Genomic DNA, 25,673 nt, shown 5'->3' with positions numbered 1-25,673 from the left:
TATCACCAACACCTGCTCATAGACCATGACCCTATATAGGAAAAGGGAATGGTCAAATGATCAGGGGCTAAAGGCTGCTATAATCCCAGTGACCACCAGGGGCAAAAGGCAAAGCAAAGAAAAACATCAAGTGCAATGACCCTAACGGCCACCGGGGGCAAAACTAGAACTGAAACCACCAGCTTAAGGAACAAAAAAAAGGTTACTAGTGCTTTTTATCTGTCATGATCCAGCATGGATAATGACAACTGAAATAGCAACACAGATCCCAAAACGAGGCAGAGAAATTTAACCCTCATATGACCAGACCGGGGAGAGAATGACAAGAAACAAACCCCAGCCTGGATCATGACCCTTGAGTGGTGCAGTTCTTAGAATGGTGTCACTTTTGGGTATTTTCTGTCATGTACACCCCTCAAAGTGACTTCAAATGTGAGGTGATAGCTAAAAAAATGGTATTGTAAATTTTGGTGTAAACATGAGAAATCACTGGTCCAAATAAAAGAAAAACTCTCCCAGTTTCATACGTATTCAGTGCAGTTGGATGTGGGCACTATTTGTTGCCCTACACATCCAAACGATAGTGAAGTTCTTGCCACACACAGGTAAGGACGTCTGATGTAACATAGTGAGTAACGTCCGTGGTTCTCTGTTTTAAGTGATTAATGTCGTTGATACGTTCAATGTACACGTTGCTTCACATAAACCCCAAAAGTAAAAGTCTAAGGGCATCAGATCCGGGGATCTTGGTACACTTGTATACTTTCATGTGACTGGTCAAAAGTGCACCATAACTTTATGGACACACTGTAGTTCTTGATTACAAGGTTACACTTTACACTCAACATTACATTCATGGCGTCATCAGTCAGGTACAACCTAGACACGTTTCAATGGCCAGGCAACTTTGCCTCCAATGTACCCTTCTCATGCCCTCAAATGTAGAACTAAAATGATACACAGTTTTGAATCCAGCCAGAGGCGTACCTAGGGGGGGCAGCTGGGGCATGTGCCCAGGGCGCAGCCGGCAGGGGGTCACAGTTGGGCCACCTAATGCGGCGGTCCACAGTGTCTCCCCCGGCGGCGGCATTCTGCCGCCCCCGGACTGGAAGTCAGCTGTTCTCTGTGCTGGCTGTCAAGCTGACAGCCGGCGCAGAGAAGATGCCACGCGCCGGCTCCCAGAGATCAATCGTACTGGCATCTGTACAAACGCCAGTACAATTGAACCTCTGACCGCCGGGTCAGAGTGACGCCAGCAGCGTGATCGGGTCATGTGATCACGCTGCTGACGTCACTCGCTGAGATTTGGAGTGGGGATGGGGGTTATTTAATGTGTATGAGGGATTTAGAGTGGGGATGGGGGTACTTAATGTGTGTAGATTCTGTTTCTCTCAGTTGAAGTGTACCTATGATTAAAAATTTCAGACTTCTCCATTCTTTGTAGGTGGGAATCGACAGTGTATCAAATACATACTTTCCCCACTGTATAATTTTAGATAGAAATAAAACAAACTTTGCATAAATCAATAGTACAGATGACAAATATAAAGTTTGTAAAATATGTTATTAGATAGCTTTACTTTGAAGTTCCAAGGCTTTTCTTAGGGCACAGCTCACTAAATGTTTCACAGTCTATGAAGAGGGGAGGAGGGAGGGAACAAGTTTGTTGTGTATCATACTCCAGGAACAAAGAAACTGATAACCGAGCTAATAACTTGATGCTTTGGCTTCTATACCTATACAAGTCCTCATATAAGCCTCATCAATCCTGTTGCTGTATTTTCCCTGTATATTGTATAAAAGCTAGCTTCCCAAAAGTATATGAGCTCAAAGAAAAAACAAACAAGCATCAAGCATACAGAGAGAACATACAGTATACTGGACTATTGATTTATGCACAGTCTATTGAAAGTTTAAATATGCTTTAAGAAGTAATTACCGTAATCTTGTTATCCTGTTCACTCTACCAATTCTTCTGAGATGAGTGCAGGCCTTCCTTCTTTCTGAATGTGTTTACTTTGTACCCTTGTCTGTAGAGGAGGAGCATCACTGCTGCTGGAGTGCAGCACTGACTTATCTCCGCTAAGACAAAGCTAGATCCTCAGGCTACATTCACACCATTGGCGTAGCCAGGATCAAAACTGGGGGGGGCAGAACCTCATACTGTTCTGCAGAACCTCATACTGCACACCCCTACACTTGAAAACAAAGCCTGCACCTTAAGAAGATGTGGTGAATGCAGTCTATTTATTCCAACTATCAATTGATGTTGATGTGTTACTGAAGACTGGGAGTCCTTTTGGGCAGCTATGAGGTGTTCCTGACTGGTGCTAAAAAAAAAAAAAAAGGAGTGTTAGTCTGTGTGCTACCTGGCTTTCATTTTTTTTGGTACAGATAAGATGGATGGATAGATAGAGCAGATTTCTAATCTGCTTTTGCTATTGAAAACATTATCTATGAGCTCAAAAACCTTTCAGGTGATGCAGTTTTTTAAAAAGCTGATCTGCTTTTGCAGCTGAAAAACGTATCCTCAAAAAACGCAGCAAAAACTGCTGTGTGAATGTAGCCTTAGATCAGGAATAGAACAGCCATTTATAGGACATTTCCCAAATTCCTATGAAAAAATATTCATTACATTCTGCATTGAACTACTGTACCCAATTTATTATATATTTTATGAGTCAGAATCGGTCCATTTTACACCGATTCCACCAAAATGAGCACCGACTCCACAGCCCTGTCGAAAAGAACGCTATTTAGGATTTTTTTGTTCGGGAAGGAATTTCTTCTTATCCGTAGCCTTGTCTAGGATATCATCCAGAACAGGACCGAACACATAGTGGCCTTGGAAGGGAATGGCGCATAGCTTGGATTTGAAGATTTTAGCCCTGTGTCAGATGATCCTCAAGTGTGCATAGCCATAGGAATAGGGATCTTGGCACGCATGTTGAGGCTATGTTCGTTTTAAGCAGATTGGTAGAGGTGTCCCAGGACTTCCTTAACAAGCTCTCGATTTTCCCATCCATAGGATCTTTGAGCTGGGAAGAGTCCTTGTACATCTACTTTTGGGATTTCCCATAAGGTACTATCCCCGTCTAGGGGGAATCGGTTTTTCAGTTCTGAGGGAATGCTAAGGCCTTTTTCAGGGAGGCCCCACTCATGGAGAATAAGATTCTGTACATTTTCGTGTACAGGAAATCCCTTTTGATCTTTGGGTTTTAGGCTGGTTTCACACTAGCGTTTTATCGCGCAGCACATCGTGCGCTATTGGTCGCACGCGCAATGGTCCCCTTTAACATGGCAGGCGCAGGGTCTAGCGCTTGCATGCGTTCATCAGCGTTTTCGTGCACTGCGCATTTTCCAGGTGTGCGCCCAGACACGCCAGATGCTACATGTTGCATTTTTTGTTCCGCCAACCGCTTAAAAAAAGCGCATGCGGACGCGTGCGCACGGAATGCACAAAAAAAATAACATCACAGTCTATGGGGTCGCTTGCGTGCGCTTGGTCATGCGCACTACAGCGCTTTTGAGCGCTTGCGATTTTGTAATAAGCAATGTCTAGACAGTTGTCTACCACTCCCTCCTACACAAGCAACATTGTTTGGGAGGAGTGTAGATAAAGGAAGGTGTCTGCAGTGCCAGATCACTACTCTTCAGACAGCCTGCAAGAGACAGCCTGCAAGACACAGCCTGCAAGAGACAGCCTGCAAGACACAGCCTGCAAGACACAGCCTGCAAGACACAGCCTGCAAGACACAGCCTGCAATCTGCATCACCAGAATGTGAGTATTCTTAAACCTAATGTCTGCCTCTCCTTTCAAATATATTATGTAGTAATGTTTTTTTTTTAAATTGCAGCATGTCTTCTGGATCGGAATACCCTCCATCCCAGCAAGAACTGGCCCAAGCAGAGCGTGAGGTGAGTATCTTCCTGCCATTGGGTAAGTATAGCTGCTGCATCTACAAATCTGTAATAATTTTTTTTTCTTTTTCAGACATCATCATCGGACCCGGCAAGTGAGGCCGAACAGCGGGAGCAGCCTAGCCAAGTCCCGGCGAGGAGACGGATTGTAAGTATATAGTCTTTGAATGTCCCTTTTTTTTTTTAATTTATTTTTTCTCTTCCTTTTTTTTGACCTGTTTTTCATCTTCTATCTTTCTTCTTATATTTCTATTTTTCTATCTTTTTCCTTCAAAAAAATTTCCAAGATAATAATGTATTTTTTTCTAGGTTCCACAACGGGACGAAGACATCTATCTGGACAACGAGCACATGATCTGCCTGGTCCAGGAGCGTGTCCCGTTGTGGGACAGCCATGACCAGCAGTACAAGGACATTGTGGTGACCCGGCAGCTCTAGAATGAGGTGGCCGCAGCGTTGATGGATGGCTGGGACAGCGCCTCTCCAAGTGCCAAAAAGGCGTTTAGTAATTATTTCCCTGCTCTGTGATGCTGCAGTGACTCTTATTCCTGATGACACTGTTGTGCTTCCTGCTGGATTTACTCCAGCAGGAAACACAGTGTCATCAGGATCAACATTGACTGCATTGTCTATTGTACTGCTGTATTGATCCTGCTTTGACTCTTGTTCCTGATGACACTGTTGTGTTTCCTTGCTGGATATATTCCAGCAGGAAACACAACAGTGTCATCAGGATCAACAGTGACTGCATTGTCTATTGATTTCTTTTGTGATGGCGCATTGACTGTTTGCCATGTTCACTCATGTGTGTGTAATGACATAGATGTTGCCATCAGTGCATTTTATAATGTTTTTTCTTTGTTTTTCCAAAAGTGAACAAAGTCCACACACGTTGGCACTCAATGAAGGACCGCTTCAACACTGATGTTCGTGCTGAGGGACAGGTTCGCAGTGGTTCAGCGGCAAGGACCAGAACAAAATACCGCTATCATCGCGAGTTGGCGTTCCTAAGACTTATCCTTGCCACCAGAGCGTAAGTATTTTTTTTTTTTGTTTATAAACTTGTGCTTTTCTATTCCACAGCAGTAGCTTCTTGTAAATGCATGATAGTCTTAGTTACTCACCGATTAACGGTGTTTCTCGGAGTCCATGACAGCACCACCTGAGAGAGGGGATCCGCCCTTCAGGAACAGGAAACCTATAGATACAAAAGGGCGGCACCTCTCCCACGCATCAGTTGGATTACAGAGCACAAGAGGACCACAATGGTTAATAGCAAATTTATATACAGTACTTTTACACAACTATTCCTTACCAGTGTACATACAAGAGGAAGAAGTGCACACCCAAATTTAAACTAAAGGGAATATACGGGTGCTATCATGGACTCCGAGAAACACCGTTAACCGGTGAGTAACTAAGACTTTATCGGTCGTTCATGACAGCACCACCTGAGAGAATTACAGAGAGTAAAACTATTTAGGGAGGGACTACAGCCTGCAGTACCCTTATACCAAAAGAGAGGTCTGTGGAAGCACCCAAGTCTAGCCTATAATGACTATAAAAGGTGCTCGGAGAGGACCAAGTAGCCGCCTTACATATCTGGTCAATGGACACTTCTGATCTTTCGGCCCACGAGGTCGCCATGGCTCTGGTGGAATGCGCCCTCAGTTTCCGGGGTGGCGACCTGCCTTTTGAGGTGTATGCTATTGAGATCGCTTCTCTAACCCACCTGGCTAGTGTACTTTTTGACGCTCTACAACCTTTCCTAGGGCCTTGATGAGAGACAAACAGGGCATTATCTTTTTTCCAGGGATCGGTAACTGCCAGATATTCTATGAGGCATTCCCTAACATCCAAGGTGTGAAGCTTCTCTTCCTTCTCATTAGCTGGATTAGGGAGAAAAGATGGAAGGACTATCTCCTGTGTCCTATGAAAGCTGGAAACTACCTTAGGTAAATACGCCGGATCAGGTCTGAGTATTACCCTATCGTCCTTGAACTGTATATAAGGAGGACGTCTAGATAATGCCTGGATGTCGCTTACCCTACGAGCTGAGGTTAGAGCTACCAGGAAGGCTACTTTGAGGGACAGGTTCTTTATGGAAGCTGATGAGATAGGTTCGAATGGGGCTTCTGTCATAGCCGTGAGGACTAGGTTCAAGTCCCACGGCATGAATCTATCTCTTGCTATTGGCCTGGATCTACCTGCTGCCTTAATGAATCTACTGATCCAGTAATTACCCGCGATGTTGCAGCTAAAGAGGGCCCCCAAGGCAGATACTTGTACTTTAAGGGTACTAGTGGAGAGCCCCATATCCAGACCTTTCTGAAGAAACTCTAAGATTTGGTTTACAGGCGCTGAAGCGCCAGCGACCACTCCAGAGTTCTGCAGGAATTTTTTCCAAATTCTGACATAGATTTTGGTAGTGATGACTTTTCTACTTTTAAGTAGGGTGTTAATCAGGCCTGGGGAGAAGCCTTTTTCTCTCAGCAGTGTCCGTTCAAACTCCACGCCGTCAGATGTAGGCCAGCCACCCGAGGATGGAACACTGGGCCCTGGGATAGGAGATCCGGGATGTCGGGAAGGACCCAAGGGTCGGACACCGACATGGTCCTGAGGCAAGAAAACCAAGCCCTCCTTGGCCAAAATGGAGCGATAACTATCACCCTTGCTCTGTCTCTCCTGATTTTCTTCATCTCCAGGGGTAGTAGTGATAGGGGAGGGAAGGCGTATGCTAGCCCGAAGTCCCACTTTATCAGAAAGGCATCTACCGCCAGGGGGTTCTCTCTGGGATTCAGGGAGCAAAATTGTTCTAATTTTCTGTTTTCTCTGGTAGCGAAGAGGTCTACCTCTGGTTGTCCCCATTTTTGTACAATCAGGTCGAAGATGGAGGTGCTTAGGGACCATTCTCCTTGTTTTAGTGGATTGCGGCTTAGGAAATCTGCTGTGATATTTTCCTTCCCTTTTATATGCAGAGCTGTTAAAGATTGAAAATGCTGCTCTGCTAGCCGGAATAGCCGTTCTGCCACATTCATCAGGGGTTTGGAACGAGTCCCGCCTTGGTGGTTGATATAAGCCACGGTGACCTGATTGTCGGAGAACACTCGCACATGATGGCCCTGTAGATACACAAGTAGCTCCTTAGCTGCCTGCTCTACCGCTGTCAACTCTTTCAGATTAGATGACATTTCTATCTGATGATGCTCCCATAGGCCCTGTACCAGAATCTCACCCATATGAGCCCCCCAACCAGAAGGGCTAGCATCCGTGGTGATTATGCGGGATATGTCATACTCCCAGGGGACCCCTTTGGATAAATTATCCCTGACTAGCCACCACTCTAGGGACTCCCTTGTGTTTCGGGACAAGGTTAGCTGGCCCTCTAAGTAACCCTCAAGGATTCTCTGATGCCTTAAGACCTCGCCCTGCAGTTTTCTTGTATGAAACTGTGCACACTGGACTGCCGGGATACAGGACGAGAGGGAACCCAGAAGGGACATAGCTTTCCTGAGGGTCATGGTAGGGTTGTTGGAAGCATTCAGGACCTGATAGTGCAGGCGAACAAGCTTCTCCGGGGGCAGACGGCATTCCTGTTTCTCCGAGTCTAGGATCAGGCCCAAGAATTGTTGGACTCTCACCGGCTGTAACCGAGACTTTTTAATGTTAAGCAGCCATCCTAACCCCTCTAGGGCAGACATTGCCCTTTGTAGTTGTTCCAGACAATGTTTTGCTGTTTTCCCTACGATCAGGAAGTCATCTAAATAGGGGATCACCAGAATGTCCGATTCACGTAGATGGGCCATAACTTCCGCTACAACTTTGGTAAACACACGGGGAGCGACTGCTACCCCAAAGGGGAGAGCCGCATATTGGAAATGTTGGACTGACCCATCCAGCTGAACCGCCACTCTGAGAAACCGCTGATGGACTGCATGAATGGGAATATGGTAGTAAGCGTCTTTTAAATCTAACACCACCATAAAACAGTTTTGAAACAGTAATTTTATTGTTGACTTAATTGTCTCCATCTTAAACGGGCGTATGACCAGGAATTCATTGAGGGATTTAAGGTTTATTATAGTCCTGAAGGACCCGTCTGGTTTGCGGACCAGGAACAGGGGGGAGTAAAACCCTTTCCCCGTTTCTCCCTCTGGGACCACCGTTAGGACCCTCTTACGGCAGAGATCATGCACCTCGGCCTCCAGGGCAGCTTGTTCTGGTGTGGAAGACCTGAGCGGGGTGACTTTAAATCGATCTTGGGGGACCCGGGCAAATTCTAGGCGTAGACCCGCAGCTATCACCCCCAGTATCCATTTACTATTTGAAATCAAGGACCAGGCTGGGTAGAAGGCAGCTAGTCTCCCCCCTACCGGGGCAACTAGTCACTGGGGGGGGGTTTTTTAGTGTCACGTGCTGGACCTTCTTGACGCCCCCCTCCACCGAACAAGAAACCTGTACCTCTCCTTCTTTTGTCCTCCCATCTGCCCTGATCTCTGGACGGCCTTCTACGGAAATAGCATTTCCTGGTGAAGGGACGTCTGTAAGAAGGATTCGGTAGACTGGGGAACTTCTTTTTATCATCCCCGGCTTTCTCTAAGAGTTCATCCAAGACTGGGCCAGATATTCACCCTCACATGGAATGGAGCAGAATCGCGATCTGGCCTGGATATCTCCCGGCCAGCATTTTAACCAAAGGGCCCTTCGAGCTGCATTAGATAAACTCGCAGTTCTGGCTGCCATCCTCGCAGAGTCCGCTGAAGCATCCGCCAAAAAAGCTGCCGCACTTTGGATGATTGGCAGCGTTTTCCGGATAGAAGCTCTTCAGACTCTGTCCTTTAGTTGGGAATCCAATTGGTCTAGCCAGACCATCATGGATCTGGCCGTACATGTGGCAGCTATCGCTGGTCTTAGAGCACCTGCTGACATCTCCCAAGTTCCCTTCAAAAAGGAGTCTGCTTTCTTATCTAACGGGTCTTTTAAGGAGGCCATGTCGTCGAAGGGAATGGAGGATTTTTTTGAGGCTTTGGCTGCTGCCGCATCCAGTTTAGGGGCTTTATTCCATCTGTTTACCACTGGGTCGTCAAACGGGTATCTCCGCTTGAAGGACGGAGGTAAGGAGCCTCGTTTTTCAGGTCTCCTCCATTCCCTATTAGGCTCTTGACCTTATCATTTAATGGAAAGACCTTACACTTCCTGGGATCTAGACCCCCGAACATCACGTCCTGAGCTGAAAGTTCCGGTTTTGTGTCTGCTACCCCCATGGTGGACCTTATTGCTTTAACTAGCTTATCCATCTGGTCTAAGGGGAAGCAGAATCGACTCGAGTCTTCCTCCGAAGAAGACGAAGTGGAGGCCGGGGAATCTGAAGAGTCATCGATCCTTAGGGCGGTCGAGGCCTCTGAACCTGAGAAACTACATTCTCTTCCCCTAGAGGAATCCTTTTTAGATAGGGCCTTTATCTCTGTCCTGATTATGTCCCTCAGGCTTGTGGCGAAGTCCGGCATTTCTTCCGCTACCTGTATGGATGGGGGAGAGTGTAAGGGCCTGTCAATCTACCCCAGGGCCAACGTCCCCTTCCACCCCTACCGTTTGTCTCACGCATGGCTGACACAACTTTTTAGGGTGGCCGTCCGGCAAGGGGCAACTACAGAGGGCACATTCCCTGTGCTTGTTTTCCCGTAGCTTTCCTCCCCTGCGAACAAAACATAAGGGAACACTGCATCAGGGTACATTCACGGAGATCTCTTACCCATGCAGATGAGGCAGGTACCGGATCACGGAGGGAGGCAGGAGGGTCCTTTAGCCTGGAGGAACTTCTGTGGCTTTGTTCGCCCGTCTGTTTCTTCTTCTGCTGGCCACTCGCATGTGGTTTCACTGTGGCTTGTTTCTGTGGGTGCTCCTGCACCTCGTCCAGCTGCTCTATGGGGGCTTCTGTCGTATCCATTGCTGGCCTTCAGAAGCACCCCAGCAGCTTCACCCCCTGCCATTTAAGGCCTCCTTATCCGGGTCAGCAGGGTTCTGGCACGCACCTCCCACCCGGGACCCCCCCGTGACCCTCCCCCCGCAAGCTCCGGTCCTCCCTCCCCCCGCCCCGGCCACCGCGCGCCACCCAGTACCGCCGTGCACACGCGCCCCGACTTCCGGTTTCGGCGTCCCCGGCCCCGCCCCCTCCGCCACGTCACTTCCACCGCCCGTCTGAGGCCTGCGGGGGACGCGCAGAAGGAGCCGGCACGGCGCCCCCGGCTCAGGCCAGGCCACAGCCCCCACGCGCGCCAACGTGCGCACACCGACCGGGCGCCACCGCCGGCCCGGCCGGAAGAGAGAGAGCGGACCACGGGGAGAGCGCACCAGGAGGGGCCCGGACATACATACCTCCTGGTGCGGCAATATGGAGGCGGTTGTCCACCGGACCCCTGGCTCCACCTGCTCTCACCACCGTCGTGGTGACCTATCCGGCCCCACCGTGGCGCTTCCAGGGACCCGAGCTTGACCGAGGTAGGAGACCCCCTCGCTACCTGGGTCGGTCAGCCGGTCTGGGAATCCCTCGGCGACTCCATGATGGACGATCTGAAGGAAGTCCCGTCCTCTTAGGAACAGGAAACCAACTGATGCGTGGGAGAGGTGCCACCCTTTTGTATCTGTAGGTTTCCTGTTCCTGAAGGGCGGATCCCCTCTCTCAGGTGGTGCTGTCATGGACGACCGATAAAGTAAGGTTTTTGTTTTCTTTCTACAGCACCTGGAGCAGCACTCTGTAACCTGTACCTGGAGCGGTCCTTCATCGGATGACCTTGGACTGTCCCAGCCATCCGACAGCCAGGAAGCAACTTGCAGGTCAGCAACACGGAGAGCTGGTGATCAGGAAGCTGGTCAATCAGGTGTTCCCCTGTCCCAGGTCTCTGCCACTGGTTATGCGGGCACTTCCCGCCAGCGGCAGAGGGCCTCGGACAGGAATGTCATGCCCGAGTTTATGCACTTGAGCGAGGCCTTTCATGCCAACCACAATGCGCCGTCAGAGTGGAAAGCAGTTTTTCACTCATGGAACGCGGTTTTACCCACATGGAACACCACTTCCACTCTGTCGAACAGCGCCTTGACCATCTAGAGGCCGACCTCAGCAGACCAGCGCACCATTTTTTCAGTAAAATTGAACGGGGCATGGCAGAACACCTTAGTCCTGAGCAACAGCTGAATGTGTTGCAGGCCTGCAACACTGCTTACTTGCAGGTTATGCAGCAGAATCGGCACGTGCAGCAGTCAGTGGTGTCATTTCCAACAGTGCCACTACCGACTCCTGCTGCATTCCACTGCACGGCCACCTGCATTCAAAGCCAAGTCGGACAACACTACACCACACCAATGCCGAGTGCTTCTGGACACTCCACCCCCACCACCACCATGGCAAGCGCTGCTCCTGTCTGGAGCACCACCACCGGTCCACCATCTTGGACCACCGCCACCGCAGCACCTGCTTGGACCACCGCCACCTATTCTTCTATTCGGAGCGCTGCCACCACTTCTCTGTCTAGGAGCACCGCCACCACTCATCATTCTACGAGCACCGCCACCACTTCTCCTTCTAGGAGCACCACCACCACTCCTCATCATTCTAGGAGCACCGTCACCACTCCTCATCATTGTAGGAGCACCGCCACCACTTCTCCGTCTAGGAGCACCACCACCACCACTCATCCTCATAGGAGCACTGCCATCACTTCTCCTAGGAGCACCACCACCACTTCTCCTTCTAGGAGCACCGCCAACACTTCTCCTCCTTCTAGGAGCACCACCACCGCCACCACCGAGCATCAGAGGGGTGACCCACATTCCCTCTTTAACCAATCAAGGCCACTGTCCACCAGCTCAAGGCGGTCAAGCACTGTAAGGCGGTCACACAGTGGCAGTAGGTCCAGGCAGGAGACTCGTGCACACAAGAAAAAAAAAAAAAGACTTTGCTTGTCCCTCCCCCTCTCCTAATGTGTCTCACCCTGCCTTCAGTTCCATCCCTGAGCTCCCTTCCCCCACTACTTTCGTCATCCCCTTCCCCTAGAACCCCTTCCTCGCATTCCAGGCGTTCCTCGTCTCTCCACACCCCCAAAGTAGCCTAATCTTCCCCCAAACGTCCTTCACAATAAATTTTTATTTTTTTTAAATAAATGTGCAATTCTGCTTTCACCTAATACGTTTTGATTAATGTGTCTTTCACCGCCTACACCCACTGTGCCGTACACTTTGCGTTTTTGCCCACACATAGCTCCATTATAGTGACACGTTTCTTGTGTCATTCCTGACACTTGGTCTGGGGCAACTCAAAGTCCCATGGATTCCACTACCAACTTTATGCTGATGACACTCAGATCTACCTCTCTGGCCCAGACGTCACCTCTCTGCTGTCCAGAATCCCAGTGTGTCTATCAGCCATATCCTCCTTCTCCTCTCGCTTCCTCAAACTCAATGTACACAAATCTGAACTCATTATCTTTCCTCCAATCTCACAGATCTTCCTTACCCGACCTAGCTATAACAATTAATGACATCACGCTTTCCCCAGTACCGGAAGTCCGCTGCCTCGGAGTAACAACCCCGACCTGCCGTTCCCACGGAGACCGCACAGGCGGCGTGCATCTGGCCCAGGTATGTTTCCTGAAGGATATCCTGAGGTTCCCATTTGGAACAGGAAACCAAAACTGAGGAGGAAAGGCGGAATGCCCCTTTTATCTTTCCTGTAGGGTATCCTGTTCCAAATGGGGCGGATCCGATACCTCCAGTGGGTGCTGTCGTGGCGAAGGGTAAAAAACTAATTTCAAACATCAGTATCAAACAGGCTTGCTGCCTAAAAAAAAAAAATCTACCAATATAATTATTATACATCTTTTCTTTAGACTTCAGATACCATCAGATAACTGTAGAGGTAGGGCTATATTCTCATTAGACGTTGCAAAAGCATTTGACAGTGTTGAGTGGTCCTACCTACAACTGTAAATAAAATTTATACTGGACACGTGGAAAAAAGTGAGGTCAGACTTTTATTGTTTCTTGCACATACATTGATAACATTTAGATGTATGCAGTTGAACTCTTGTACAAATCATGATTGACAAAGCCATTACTATAGGACAATTTGGATACTAAAAAAAAAATCAAAATTAGAAAATATGTTGAAGGACCTTGTTTTGAGACGTAGAGAGCTGAGGTTGAGGACACTTTCTAAAAGTCGAGAAATAAAAAGGTAGGATTGGGAATTCTGAATGTATTTGTCTATTTCTTGGCTTCATAACTGGGAACTTGGAAACTTATGAATTAGCAGGTTTGGGTGAAATGGGCGACTCCTCAAATTCCATGCCTTGTAACATAGTAAAAGTTACCAAAGCCGAAAAAAAAACATTTGTCCATCCAGTTCAGCCTATATTCCGTCAGAATAAATCCTCAGATCTATGTCCTTCTAAAGAACCTAACAACTGTAAGATACAATATCGTTATGCTCCAGAAAGACATCCCGGCCTCTCTTGAACCCCTCAACTAAGTTCGCCATCCCTACCTCCTCAGGCAAGCAATTCCAGATTCTCACTGCCCTAACAGTAAAGAATCCTCTTCTATGTTGGTGTAAAAACCTTCTCTCCTCCAGACACAGAGTATGCCCCCATGTGACCATCACCTTCCTTGGTATAAACAGATCCTCAGAGAGATATTTGTATTGTCCCCTTATATACTTATACATGGTTATTAGATTGCCCCCCAGTCATCTTTTTTCTAGACGAAATAATCCTAATTTTGCTAATCTCTCTGGGTATTGTAGTTCCCCCATCCCCTTTATTAATTTTGTTGCCCTTCTTTGTAATCGCGCTAGTTCGATATCTTGCCTGAGTACCGGGGCCCAAAACTGTACACAGTACTCCATGTGCAGTCTAACCAGGAATTTGTACAGAGGCAGTATAATGCTCTCATCATGTGTATCAAGATCTCTTTTAATGCACCCAATGATTCTGTTTGTAATTTTTAAAACATTTCTTAAAATTGAGATAATTTGAAATTTAGGTTGCAAAAGGTATATATAATATCACAGTTGTTGGAGAATCACAAAACTGAAACAAAAAACAGGAGCGCCAGCTGACCAAGCAGGAATTAAATGGGTATGCAGACCAGATTGCAAACCAATAGTTGACTCTTGTTTTGACTGCTGGCTCTCCCATTTTTTAACTTGCCAACAAGGGGTCCAGAGTGAGGACAATCGGCTTATGGTAGCAGCTGGCTGACTATAAAGGATTTAATTTTTCATCTTTTGTAAATTCTTTCTTTGTTGCCGACCTCCTTTTGTGTATCCTTTTTGTGTGTCCAGGGTTCATTCAGAAGCGCTTCAACATAGCCTCTTTTTTTCTGTTTGTTATCTTCTAAGTTGTTAGAGAATAGAAGGATCAGGACGATAGAGGAGTTAGAGTTCTTATTCAATCTAGAAAACAGCCACCGGTTAAGGGTGAAATTGTTATGTGAAGCCTTATAGAGATAAAGGGACATATTTTGGGAAAAATAAACTAACAGTTATAACTTTGTTAGTGAGAAATTGCAGTAATAAGAGAATTGTATCCAGGCTTTATAATGCCATAATGAGAAAACCTGATTGGCCGACTTCTGCTTCAGCAAAAAGTAAATGGGAGAAAGTAGTAACACCAATGAAAGAAGAGCAGTTGTCTGGAATACCCAGACAAGTATCTCTGATTTCTAAAAGCAAATAATTTGGCATTTAACACTTGAGGTATTGCCAAAGATGGGGTAACAAAAAGGATCCTGAGTTTCTGAAATGTCAGATTATGTTGGTGAATACGTACTATATGTAATTGTTATGCTATAAAATGTAAATTTGTGGGTGTCAGGTTATGGAGACAGGGGAATAAGTGTTTCAAATCAAAGTCCCCTTAGTCCCAATAATGTGTGTATTGGGGATAAGTTGGGAACTGATCCCCTTCTCTAACACGGAAAGTTACTTAAAAAAAAATAGATCACACAAGATGTTCCTACCAAGAAGGAATGGATTATAGATGTAAATAGCAATTTCCAATCTGAACATGTTCATTATTGTAATATAGAAAAGATAAAGACGTTGTTCACACACGCAGATTGTGGATTATAGGAAACTGTAATCACAGACAGATATGTGAGATTGTGGGTTAAGAAGAGGAGGAGGAAATGTAGGGTAATTTCTTGCGGAGGGAGTTTGCAATACTCTTGTCCACATAGTGAATATATAAATATATACCTGAACTATTCAGTGCAGATGGAATATTGCATGTGATTTGCTTTTTAGGTAACATATCTATTAGTAACTGCATCTGTGTTTTAAATTACAATCCCTTTCTCCCTTACTTGTCATTACTATGACTGTCTGAAATGTGTTTTCTTGTACTGTTTGTCAAAAAATATATTTGAGTTTTTTTGATGGTCAATAAAATATGACTTAAGTCAACCATTTATTACCTTTTAGGTGTGATTATGTCTTCTCCCTGTGTGAGATTTATGATGTTCAAGAAGATGCCATTTGCAAATAAAAAAATTACCGCATTCAGAATATAAAAATGGATTCTCCCATGTGTGAGTTCTCTGGTGTTTAACAAGACTTGACTTATTTGCCCAACATTTCCTGCATTTTGATCAATAACCGGTGTGATTTCTCTGGTGAATAACTATATGATTTCTGGTTAAAGTGTTCCATATTCAAAATGTGAAATTCTCTCCTGTGTGAAGTTTCCGATGTTTAACAAGACTTGTTTGAACTGCAAAAAATTTCCCACGTTCTGAACATGAAAAAGGTTTCTCTACCCTATGTGAATACCCTCATGTTTCTCAAGATGTGATTTCTGAATAAAACATTTCCCACATGTAGCACATGAAAATGGCTTCTCCCCTGTGTGAATTTTTTGATGTTTCACAAGAGCTGATTTCCGAATAAAGCTTTTCCCACATACTGAACATGAAAAGGGCATATCTCCTGTGTGAGTTCTCTGATGTGCAGCAAGATATGATTTACTTGAAAAAGATTTCCCACATTCTGAACATGAACAAGAATTCTCCCCTGTGTGAATTTTCTGATGTGTCACAAGACTTGATTTCTGAATAAAGCATTTCCCACATGTTTCACATGAAAATAGCTTCTCTCCTGTGTGAGTTCTGTGATGTGCAGCAAGATACGTTTTACTTGAAAAACATTTCCCACATTCTGAACATGAAAAAGGCTTCTCCCCTGTATGACTTCTCTGATGGAAAACTAAACCTGAACCGCTTTTACAAACTTTCCCACATTCTGAACATGAAAAGGGTTTCTCCCCTGTGTGACTTTTCAAGTGTGTAGCAAGACTTGATTGTCGTGTAAAACATTTCCCACATTCTGAGCATGAATATGGCTTCTCTCCTGTGTGAACTCTCTGGTGACGAATAAGTTCTGATTTTTGTTTAACACATTTCCCACATTCTGAGCATGAAAAAGGTTTCTCCCCTGTGTGAGTTATCTGGTGGTAAACAAGACTTGATTTTAGTCTAAAACATTTCCCACATTCTGAGCATAAAAAGGGCTTCTCCCCTGTGTGAATTGTCTGGTGTGCAATAAGCTTTGTATTCCTTACAAAACATTGCCCACATTCTGAACATGTAAAGGGCTTCTCTCCTGTGTGAATTCTCTGGTGTGTAATAAGATGTGACTTCATTACAAAACATTTCCCACATTCTAAACATAAAAAAGGTTTCTTCTCTGTGTGAGTTGTCTGATGGACAGATAAAGATGATCTCCGATTAAAACATTTCCCACATTCCGAACATGAAAAGGGCTTCTCTCCTGTGTGAATTCTCTGGTGTGTAATAAGCTGTGTCTTCCTTACAAAACACTTTTCACATTCTGAACATGAAAAAGGGTTTTGCCCTGTGTGATTTTTCTGTCGGGAAAAACATTTTTCATTCTTTGAATTTGAAAATGGCTTCTTTTTTGTAAGAGCAATTTGATTTTTAATGCCTCTTTTGTGGGTTTTATTTTTCTGAATAATTTTTGAAGCATTCGGAGATAAGTCTTGTTTAGAAGGATCAGATGATAGATCTTTGCTGTGAAGGGATGATGAAATATCTGGAGTAATGGCATTCACTTCAGTTATATTTTGTGTGATATCAAGGTCATCTGATTTAAGAACTGAAGATGTCTGATGTCCCTCTGATCTCCGGGTACAGTCATCTGCCAAGAATAAAACCAATAATTTAATAAAGAATCCTTAATTATATTTTTAAATATCTAGCTAGAAATTGCAATTTCTATGGACATTTTATGTAGAAAAATTATTTTACCAAGACAACAACAGTTCACAATCTAAGAGACCTCAGAGCACGAACCAGTAGACTACGAAATTCGACTATCTTTGCACAAACTACCTCTCTAATATTGGAATAAAAAGCCACCAAAAAATCATATGTGGGTCAAAATGAGAAAAACATTTTTTTACTCATCCTCCATTAACAAGCCCCCACTCAGGTCCATCATCTTTCAATGGAACCTCCAGTGGGTGCTGTCGTGTCGAAGCCTGCTTTACCACGCTGATCACCTCACATTGTTACACAAGTAGGATTAGAGGATTCCATTTTCTTTCCTTACTTGCAGATCAGACGTTCTATTCAGTCTTCACCCTGGCTTTTCATTTTGGGGGAACATATCCCTTCATGGATAACCCCCTGCTCAAAGCAGGATTCACTAAATCATCCCAGACAAATATCTGTGCAGCCTCTGTTTGAAGACTTCCATTGAAGGAGAACTCACTACCTCTACCTGTTCCACTCATTGATCACCCTGTCAAAGTTTTTTTTTATAATATCTAATCTGTGTTTTCTCCCATTCAGTTTCACCCCATTGCTGCTAATCTTTCCTTGTGCAAATGAGAATAAAGTTGATCCTTCTACAATGTGACAGCCCTTGAGATATTTGTAGACAGCTACTAAGTCTCCTCTCAGTCGTCTTTTTTGCAAGCTAAACATTTCCAAATCCTGTAACCGTTCCTCATAGGACATGGTATGCAGACCGGTCACCATTCTGGTTGCTCTTCTCTGAACGTGCTCCAGTTTGCTGATGTCTTTTTTTAAAATGTGGTGCCCAAAACAGGACACAGCATTGCAGGCGAGGTCTGATCAAAGATGAGCAGAGGGAAATAATGACTTCACGTAATCGAGACTGTATGCTTCTGTTAATACATGTGCTGCTGCTTAGCCCTATTCCTCCCATTCTGTATATTCTTTTTTCATTTTTATTGCCCAGATGTAGTACTTTCCATTTTCCCTGTTAAAAACCATTCTGTTAGTTGCTGCCCACTTCTCCAGTTTATTTATATCTTTTTGAATCCTCTCTCTCTTCTCTAGTATTAGCTATCCCTCCTCGCCTTGTGTCATCAGCAAATTTAATCAGTTTACCCTCAATTCCTTCATCTAAATCGTTGATAAAGATGTTGAACAATACAGGGCCCAGGACAGAGCCCTGCGGTACCCCTCTCGAGACATTCTTCCAACTGCATGTGCAGCCATTTACGACCACTCTTTGGGACCGATTACTAAGCCAGTTATGAATCCACCTAACAGTTGCCTTGTCCATTCCATACTTAGTCATTTTTTTCAATAAGGATTGTGTGAGATACTTTGTCAAATGCTTTACTGAAGACATAGTATATCTACAGAATTTCCCTGATCCACCCAGTCAGTGATTCTGTCATAGAAGGAAATTAAGTTAGTCTGACATGACTTATTAATTACAAACCTATGCTGACTCTAGTTAATCAATTCACTCTTATCCAGGTACTTACATACATGTTGTTTAACCCCTTAGTGACAGAGCCATTTTGCAGCTTAATGACCAGGCTAATTTTTACAATTCTGACCACTGTCACTTTATGAGGTTATAAAGGTACTGTCACACTTAGCGATGTACCAGCGATCCCAACCAGCGATATGACGCGGTCAGGATCGCTGGTACATCGCTAAGTGGTCGCTAGTGAGCTGCCACACAGGCAGATCTCATCAGCGACATCGCTGGGGACGGGGGTCGCTACTTACCTGTCACACCAGGCAATCCTGCGTCCTCCCGCCCGGCTCCACGCGTCGCTCGTCCTCACAGCAGGAAGCGCCACAGGAAGCTGACGACGAGAAACAGTCCTGAACGTTCTTGCGCGATCAGCGATAAGCAGCGGGGGGAGCCGGTCGCTGGTAAGTATCAGACACAGAGATATCGCTAGCAATATCGCTATAACGTCACTAGTTATAGCGATATTGCTAGCGATATCTCTTAGTGTGACAGGCCCTTAACTCTGGAACGCTTCAATGGATCCCGGTGATTCTGAGACTGTTTTTTCGTACTTCATTTTTGTGGTAAAATTTTTTCGTTATGACTTGCGTTTATTTATGAAAAAAATGGAAATATGGCTAAAATTTTGAAAATTTTGTAATTTTCAAACTTTAAATTTTTATGCCCTTAAATCAGAGATATGTCACACAAATTTCTTATTAAATACCATTTCCGACATGTCTACTTGACATCAGCACAATTTTGGAAACAAATTTTTTTTGTTAGGAAGTTATGTGTTAAAAGTTGACCAGTGATTTCTAATTTTACAACAAAATTTACAAAACCATTTTTTTTTTTTTTTTTTTTTAGGGACCACCTCACATTTGAAGTCACTTTGAGGGGTGAACATGACAGCAAATACCCAAAAGTGACACCAATCTAACGGACCCCTCAAGGTGCTCAAAACCACATTCAAGAAGTGTATTACCCCTTTACATGCTTCACAGGAACTAAAGCAATGTGGAAGGAAAAAAACAACATTTAACTTTTGTTTGCAAAAAAATTATTTCAGAACCAATTTTTTTTTTATTTTCACAAGTGTTAAAAAAGAGTAAATGAACCACAAAATTTGTTGTACAATTTCTCCTGAATTTTGTTTTTACAAGGGTAAAAGGAGAAGTTAGACCCACCAAGTTGTTGTGCATTTTGTCCTGAATATGCCCATACCCCATATGTGGGGGTAAACCACTGTTTGGGCGAACGGCAGACCTCAGAAAAGAAGAAGCACCGTTTTACTTTTTCAATGCAGAATTGGCTGGAATTGAGATTGGACGCCATGTTGCGTTCGGAGAGCCCCTAATGTGCCTAAACAGTGGAAACCCCCAACAAGTGATCTCATTTTGGAAAGTAGACCCCTTAAGGAACTTATCTAGATGTGTGGTGAGCACTTTGAACCTCCAAGTGCTTCACAGAAGTTTATAACATAGAGCCGTGAAAATAAAAAATCATTTTTTTTCCACAAAAATGATCTTTTCGCCCCCAAATTTTTATTTTTAAAAGGAGAAATTAGACCCCCCCAAGTTGTTGTGCAATTTGTCTTGAGTACGCTCATACCCCATATGTGGGGGTAAACCACTGCTTGGGTGCACGGCAGAGCTCAGATGGGAAGGAGCACCATTTGACTTTTTCAATGTAGAATTGGCTGGAATTGAGATTGGACGCCATGTCACATGTGGTATGTCACTCTCCACAAGGAGAAACCTTACCCCTTAGACCTCCGTCCAGAGCCTCTCACCTAGCCAAATCAGATCTCATACTTTGCACTGACGAGGTCCAACAGCCCGAAACACCGTGTCTGCAAATTGAGATTCTGATTTGGCTTTTATACCAAGTCATATTACAAGACTCGTTAAAGGGTTGATTGTGACTTGTAGGATCGCTACTACCAATAGGTGGCGCTTTAGAGTTCAAGTCCTCTTTTTCTCTGAAGAGGCAATTACATGTCGCATTTGCAGAGCCCCTGATGTGCCTAAACAGTAGAAACCCCCCACAAGTGACCCGATTTTGGAAACTAGACCCCCGAAGGAGCTTATTTAGTTGTGTGGTGAGCACTTTGAACCCCCAAGTGCTTCACAGAAGTTTATAACGCAGAACCGTGAAAATAAAAATCATTTTTTTTCCACCAAAAATGATTTTTAGCCCGCTATTTTTTATTTTCCCAAGGGTAACAGGAGAAATTGGACCCCCAAAGTTGTTGTGCAATTTGTCCTGAGTACGCTGATAATTCATATGTGGGGGGGAAACACTGTTTGGGCACATGGGAGAGCTCGGAAGGGAAGGAACGTCATTTTGGAATGCAGACTTTGATGGAATGTTCTGCGGGCGTCATGTTGCGTTTGCAGAGCCCCTGATGTGCCTAAACAGTAGAAACCCCCCACAAGTGACCCCATTTTAGAAACTAGACCCCCGAAGGAGAATATCTAGATGGGGATTCAAAGTGCTCACCACACAAGTGCTTCACAGAAGTTTATAACGCAGAGCCGTGTAAATAAAAAAAAATCATTCTAAGGGCCCGTTACACACAACGATATTGTGAACGATATCGTTGCAACGTCACCAGTTTGTTGATGTTGCAGCGATGTCAAAACATCATTGTGTGTGACATGTAGCAACGATCAGATGTCTGATCGTCTATCGTTGCCTGATGGTCTGGGCCATTTTTTGATCGTTGGTCTCCGGCTGGGCAGCACACATCGCTGCGTTTGACAGCGAGGGATCAACGATCAGCAACGCTGGGAGCTGGTATCCAGGGTGAACAGCGGATAACTAAGCCACACGGCTCTTAGATACCCGCTGTTTACCCTGGATACCAGCTCCTCGCTGGTCCTGATCGCTGGTGATTCTGTCTATGTGACAGCTCACCAGCGATCAGCCTATATCCCAGCGATCCCATTCACGTCGGATCGTTGGTGGGATCACTGGGGCATTGAAGCGTGTATCGGGGCCCTAAGGCTAGTTTCACACTTGCGGGCGAGGTGCGGAGGGCTGCAGACTTCCCCTATGCAGCTCCACCAACGAATGCACCTCCTCCCATCAGCTCCGCCTACCTCGGCACGCGGCGTACATACGCTATCTTTTGCATTAAAAAAAGAAAAGAGAAGCCAGCGTTGCCAAGGTCAGAACGCATAACATAAAGTGCATTTGCACATAACATCTAACTGTATTCAAAATGAGATATTTAGCAAAAAAATTGATCAATTCAATTGAGCCACCCCGCCGCGCCAAGGCAATCTCATGTGGGGGGTCCTACTCTACGTTTTTAATAAACACTGTGCCATTATGGCCTCCTAGATACATTAAAAGCAAGACCACTTTGAATGCAATCCGTACCTGAGCATTTCTGGATCGCTCCCATGATGCCAGAAAAGGCAAGTGCGGATGAAGGCCAACCAGGTCTGAATACAGACGTGTCAGGTTTTAGCCTCCACACATTGCCTGACCAGCAAGCATAGATGAAGGGCAATGCAGGTTCAGATACAGGTGCACAATTAAATAAAGCTTGGGGCAGGGTGGGGCTGCTGTGTATGTGTGCACAGCAGCCTAGATCCATCACAGTGAACACAGAAAAAATGGCGAACACAACCCAGCGCGCACGGCAACAGTGGTGGTCAACCACATACCAATGTACAAAAAAAGAAAAGAGAAGCCAGCGTTGCCAAGGTCAGAACGCATAACATAAAGTGCATTTGCACATAACATCTAACTGTATTCAAAATGAGATATTTAGCAAAAAAATTGATCAATTCAATTGAGCCACCCCGCCGCGCCAAGGCAATCTCATGTGGGGGGTCCTACTCTACGTTTTTAATAAACACTGTGCCATTACGGCCTCCTAGATACATTAAAAGCAAGACCACTTTGAATGCAATCCGTACCTGATCATTTCTGGATCGCTCCCATGATGCCAGAAAAGGCAAGTGCGGATGAAGGCCAACCAGGTCTGAATACAGACGTGTCAGGTTTTAGCCTCCACACATTGCCTGACCAGCAAGCATAGATGAAGGGCATCTTTTGCATTAGGTACGCAGGCCATGCCGATGTATGCGGATGCCTCCACATGTGTCATTTAGACGGTGCGGCGACCCGGGCTGACCGTACAGTCAAAACGAAGCATGCGGAGGCATCTGCATACATCGGCATGGCCTGCGTACCCAATGCAAAAGATAGGGTACGCACGCCACATGCTGAGGTAGGCAGAGCTGACGGGAGGAGGTGGGGCAGTGGATGGAGCTGCACAGAGGAATTCTGCAGCCCTCCGCACCTCGCCCGTACACTAGTGTGAAAGTAGCCTTACCCTAATTCCAACCCTAACCTTAATTCTAACCCTAATGGAAAATTGAAAAAAAAAAAATTTCTCTATTTAAAAAAAAAAAAAATTTATATTACACACACACACACACACACACACACACACACACACACACACACACACACACACACACACACACACACACACATACAGGGGTTGGACAAAATAATGGAAATACCTGGAAACATCAACAAAAGTTAGTTTAATATGGTGTAGGTCCACCTTTTGCGGCGATTACAGCCTCAAATCTCCGAGGTATGGATTCAATCACCCTTCAGTTCTTTGAGCGACGATGGCGGCGGAAATCGACGTCTAACTTGAATCTCTAAAATCGACCATAAATTCTCAATAATGTTGAGGTCTGGGGATTGTGGGGGCCAGATGAGATGCTCAACTTCATTAGAATGTTCCTCGTGCCATGCTTTAATGATTCTAGCTGTATAAATTGGTGCATTATCATCCTGAAAGATGGCGTTGCCCTCTGGGAACAGTGCTTGAACCATAGGATGCACTTGGTCGCCCAAAATGCCGTAATAATCTCGGCTGTTTTCCCTTCATGGAAGAATTATCATTGGCCCGGCGGATCTCCACGTAATAGCACCCCAGATCATCACAAAACCTCCGCCATGTTTTATGGTTGGGAGAAGGCAGTCTGGATAGAATGCTTCTTACGGCTGTCTCCAAACGTACACTCGGCCAGAAATAGGGTAAACGATGATTCGTCTGAGAATATCACATGTTTCCACTGCTCAAGGGACCAATTCTGGAGGTTTCTACACCACTCTAAACGCTTGGAAACATTTGTCATTGAGAGCAGCGGTTTTCTAATTGCAGCTCTTCCGTGGAATCCAGATTTGTGCAGCTCTCGACGAACAGTTTTCGTGGAAACTGGGTTCTGTAGGTGTTCATTTAGCTCAGCAGTGATTTTTGGAGCCGTGGTCTTGCGATCCTCTCTCACAATTCGCTTTAGAGTCCGACGGTCTCTCTCAGTCAACTTCGACTTTCGGCCGGACCTGTGCTTTGCTGCGGACATTTTTCCTTCTCTTTCAAACGCAGTCATTACTTTGGAGACAGTACCTCTTGACACGCCAAGCATTCGGGCACTTCCTGTTACACTAGCGCCTGCCATACGAGCACCAACAATTTGGCCTCTTTGAAAATCCGAGAGGTCTGCCATTGGTATCAGGTTCTCATCAATGTTTTGCAGATTTGTAAGAACAAACAGTTAATTTACATACACATATCACATAACACAAATAATCAACTACAAAACATTACCATATGTCACGGTTTGCATGTTTATAACATGTTCGAAGATTATGATGCCAAAACGTTAGGTGTTTCCATTATTTTGTCCAACCCCTGTATGTACAGTCATATGTAAAAGTTTGGGCACCCCTATTAAAGTTAAACTTTTTTCTTTATAACAATTTTGGTTTTTGCAACAGCTATTTCAGTTTCATATATCTAATAACTGATGGACTCAGTTATATTTCTGGATTCAAATGAGGTTTATTGTACTAACAGAAAATGTGCAATCTGCATTTAAACAAAATTTGACCGGTGCAAAAGTATGGGAACCCTTATCATTTTCTTGATTTGAACACTCCTAACTACTTTTTACTGACTTCCTGAAGCACTAAATTGGTTTTGTAACCTCATTGAGCTTTGAACTTCATAGCCAGGTGTATCAAATCATGAGAAAAGGTATTTAAGGTGGCCACTTGCAAGTAGTTCTCCTATTTGATTCTCCTAGGAAGAGTGGCATCATGGGCTCCTCAAAACAACTCTCAAATGATCTGAAAACAAAGATTATTCAACATAGCTTTTCAGGGGAAGGATACAAAAAGTTGTCTCAGAGATTTAACCTGTCAGTTTCCACTGTGAGGAACATAGTAAGGAAATGGAAGAACACAGGTACAGTTCTAGTTAAGCCCAGAAGTGGCAGGCCAAGAAAAATATCAGAAAGGCAGAGAAGAAGAATGGTGAGAACAGTCAAGGACAATCCACAGACCACCTCCAAAGACCTGCAGCATCATCTTGCTGCAGATGGTGTCACTGTGCATCGGTCAACAATACAGCGCACTTTGCACAAGGAGAAGCTGTATGGGAGAGTGATGCGAAAGAAGCCGTTTCTGCAAGCACGCCACAAACAGAGTCGCCTGAGGTATGCAAAAGCACATTTGGACAAGCCAGTTACATTTTGGAAGAAGGTCCTGTGGACTGATGAAACAAAGATTGAGTTGTTTGGTCATACAAAAAGGCGTTATGCATGTGCTGTATTGTTGACCGATTTGTCATTTCATGTCGGGTTTTGTATTGATTTTACAGAAGCCGGCTATTGATTTAGCGGCTATTCTGCTATGTAGGACTTTATGAAATATTATATATATAAAAAATAGTATGGTTTCTCCAGCAATCAGTCCAATGGTGGGGTAAAATATAACTTATTTTTCCATTAAAAAGGTTCCATGTTTCTTCAGTAACATTTTTGCAAATAGTCAATCCCTTTTGGACGACATGTTTCAACACCAAACGTGTCATATATGTATTTATTAGAATACATATTAATTATATGTGTCTATATCTAT

At 44.8% G+C, this 25,673-nt stretch overlaps 1 protein-coding gene across 1 annotated transcript in view; it reads right to left on the bottom strand.

Annotated features, from left to right (window-relative positions):
- The window catches only part of LOC141053017 (uncharacterized), a 151,602-nt gene that overhangs the window by 71,651 nt on the left and 54,278 nt on the right, over positions 1-25,673 (bottom strand). Inside the window, exon 7 of the mRNA XM_073550349.1 lies at positions 15,783-17,129. Within this exon, the coding sequence (XP_073406450.1) occupies positions 15,783-17,129 (1,347 nt within the window). The remainder of the gene's footprint in view (positions 1-15,782; positions 17,130-25,673) is intronic.

Source organism: Dendrobates tinctorius, unplaced genomic scaffold (genome assembly GCF_039654945.1).
Source record: "Dendrobates tinctorius isolate UK_male_01 unplaced genomic scaffold, ASM3965494v1 ptg000164l, whole genome shotgun sequence".
NCBI classification, from domain to species: domain Eukaryota; kingdom Metazoa; phylum Chordata; class Amphibia; order Anura; family Dendrobatidae; genus Dendrobates; species Dendrobates tinctorius.
This window is presented reverse-complemented; position numbering and strand designations above follow the sequence as displayed.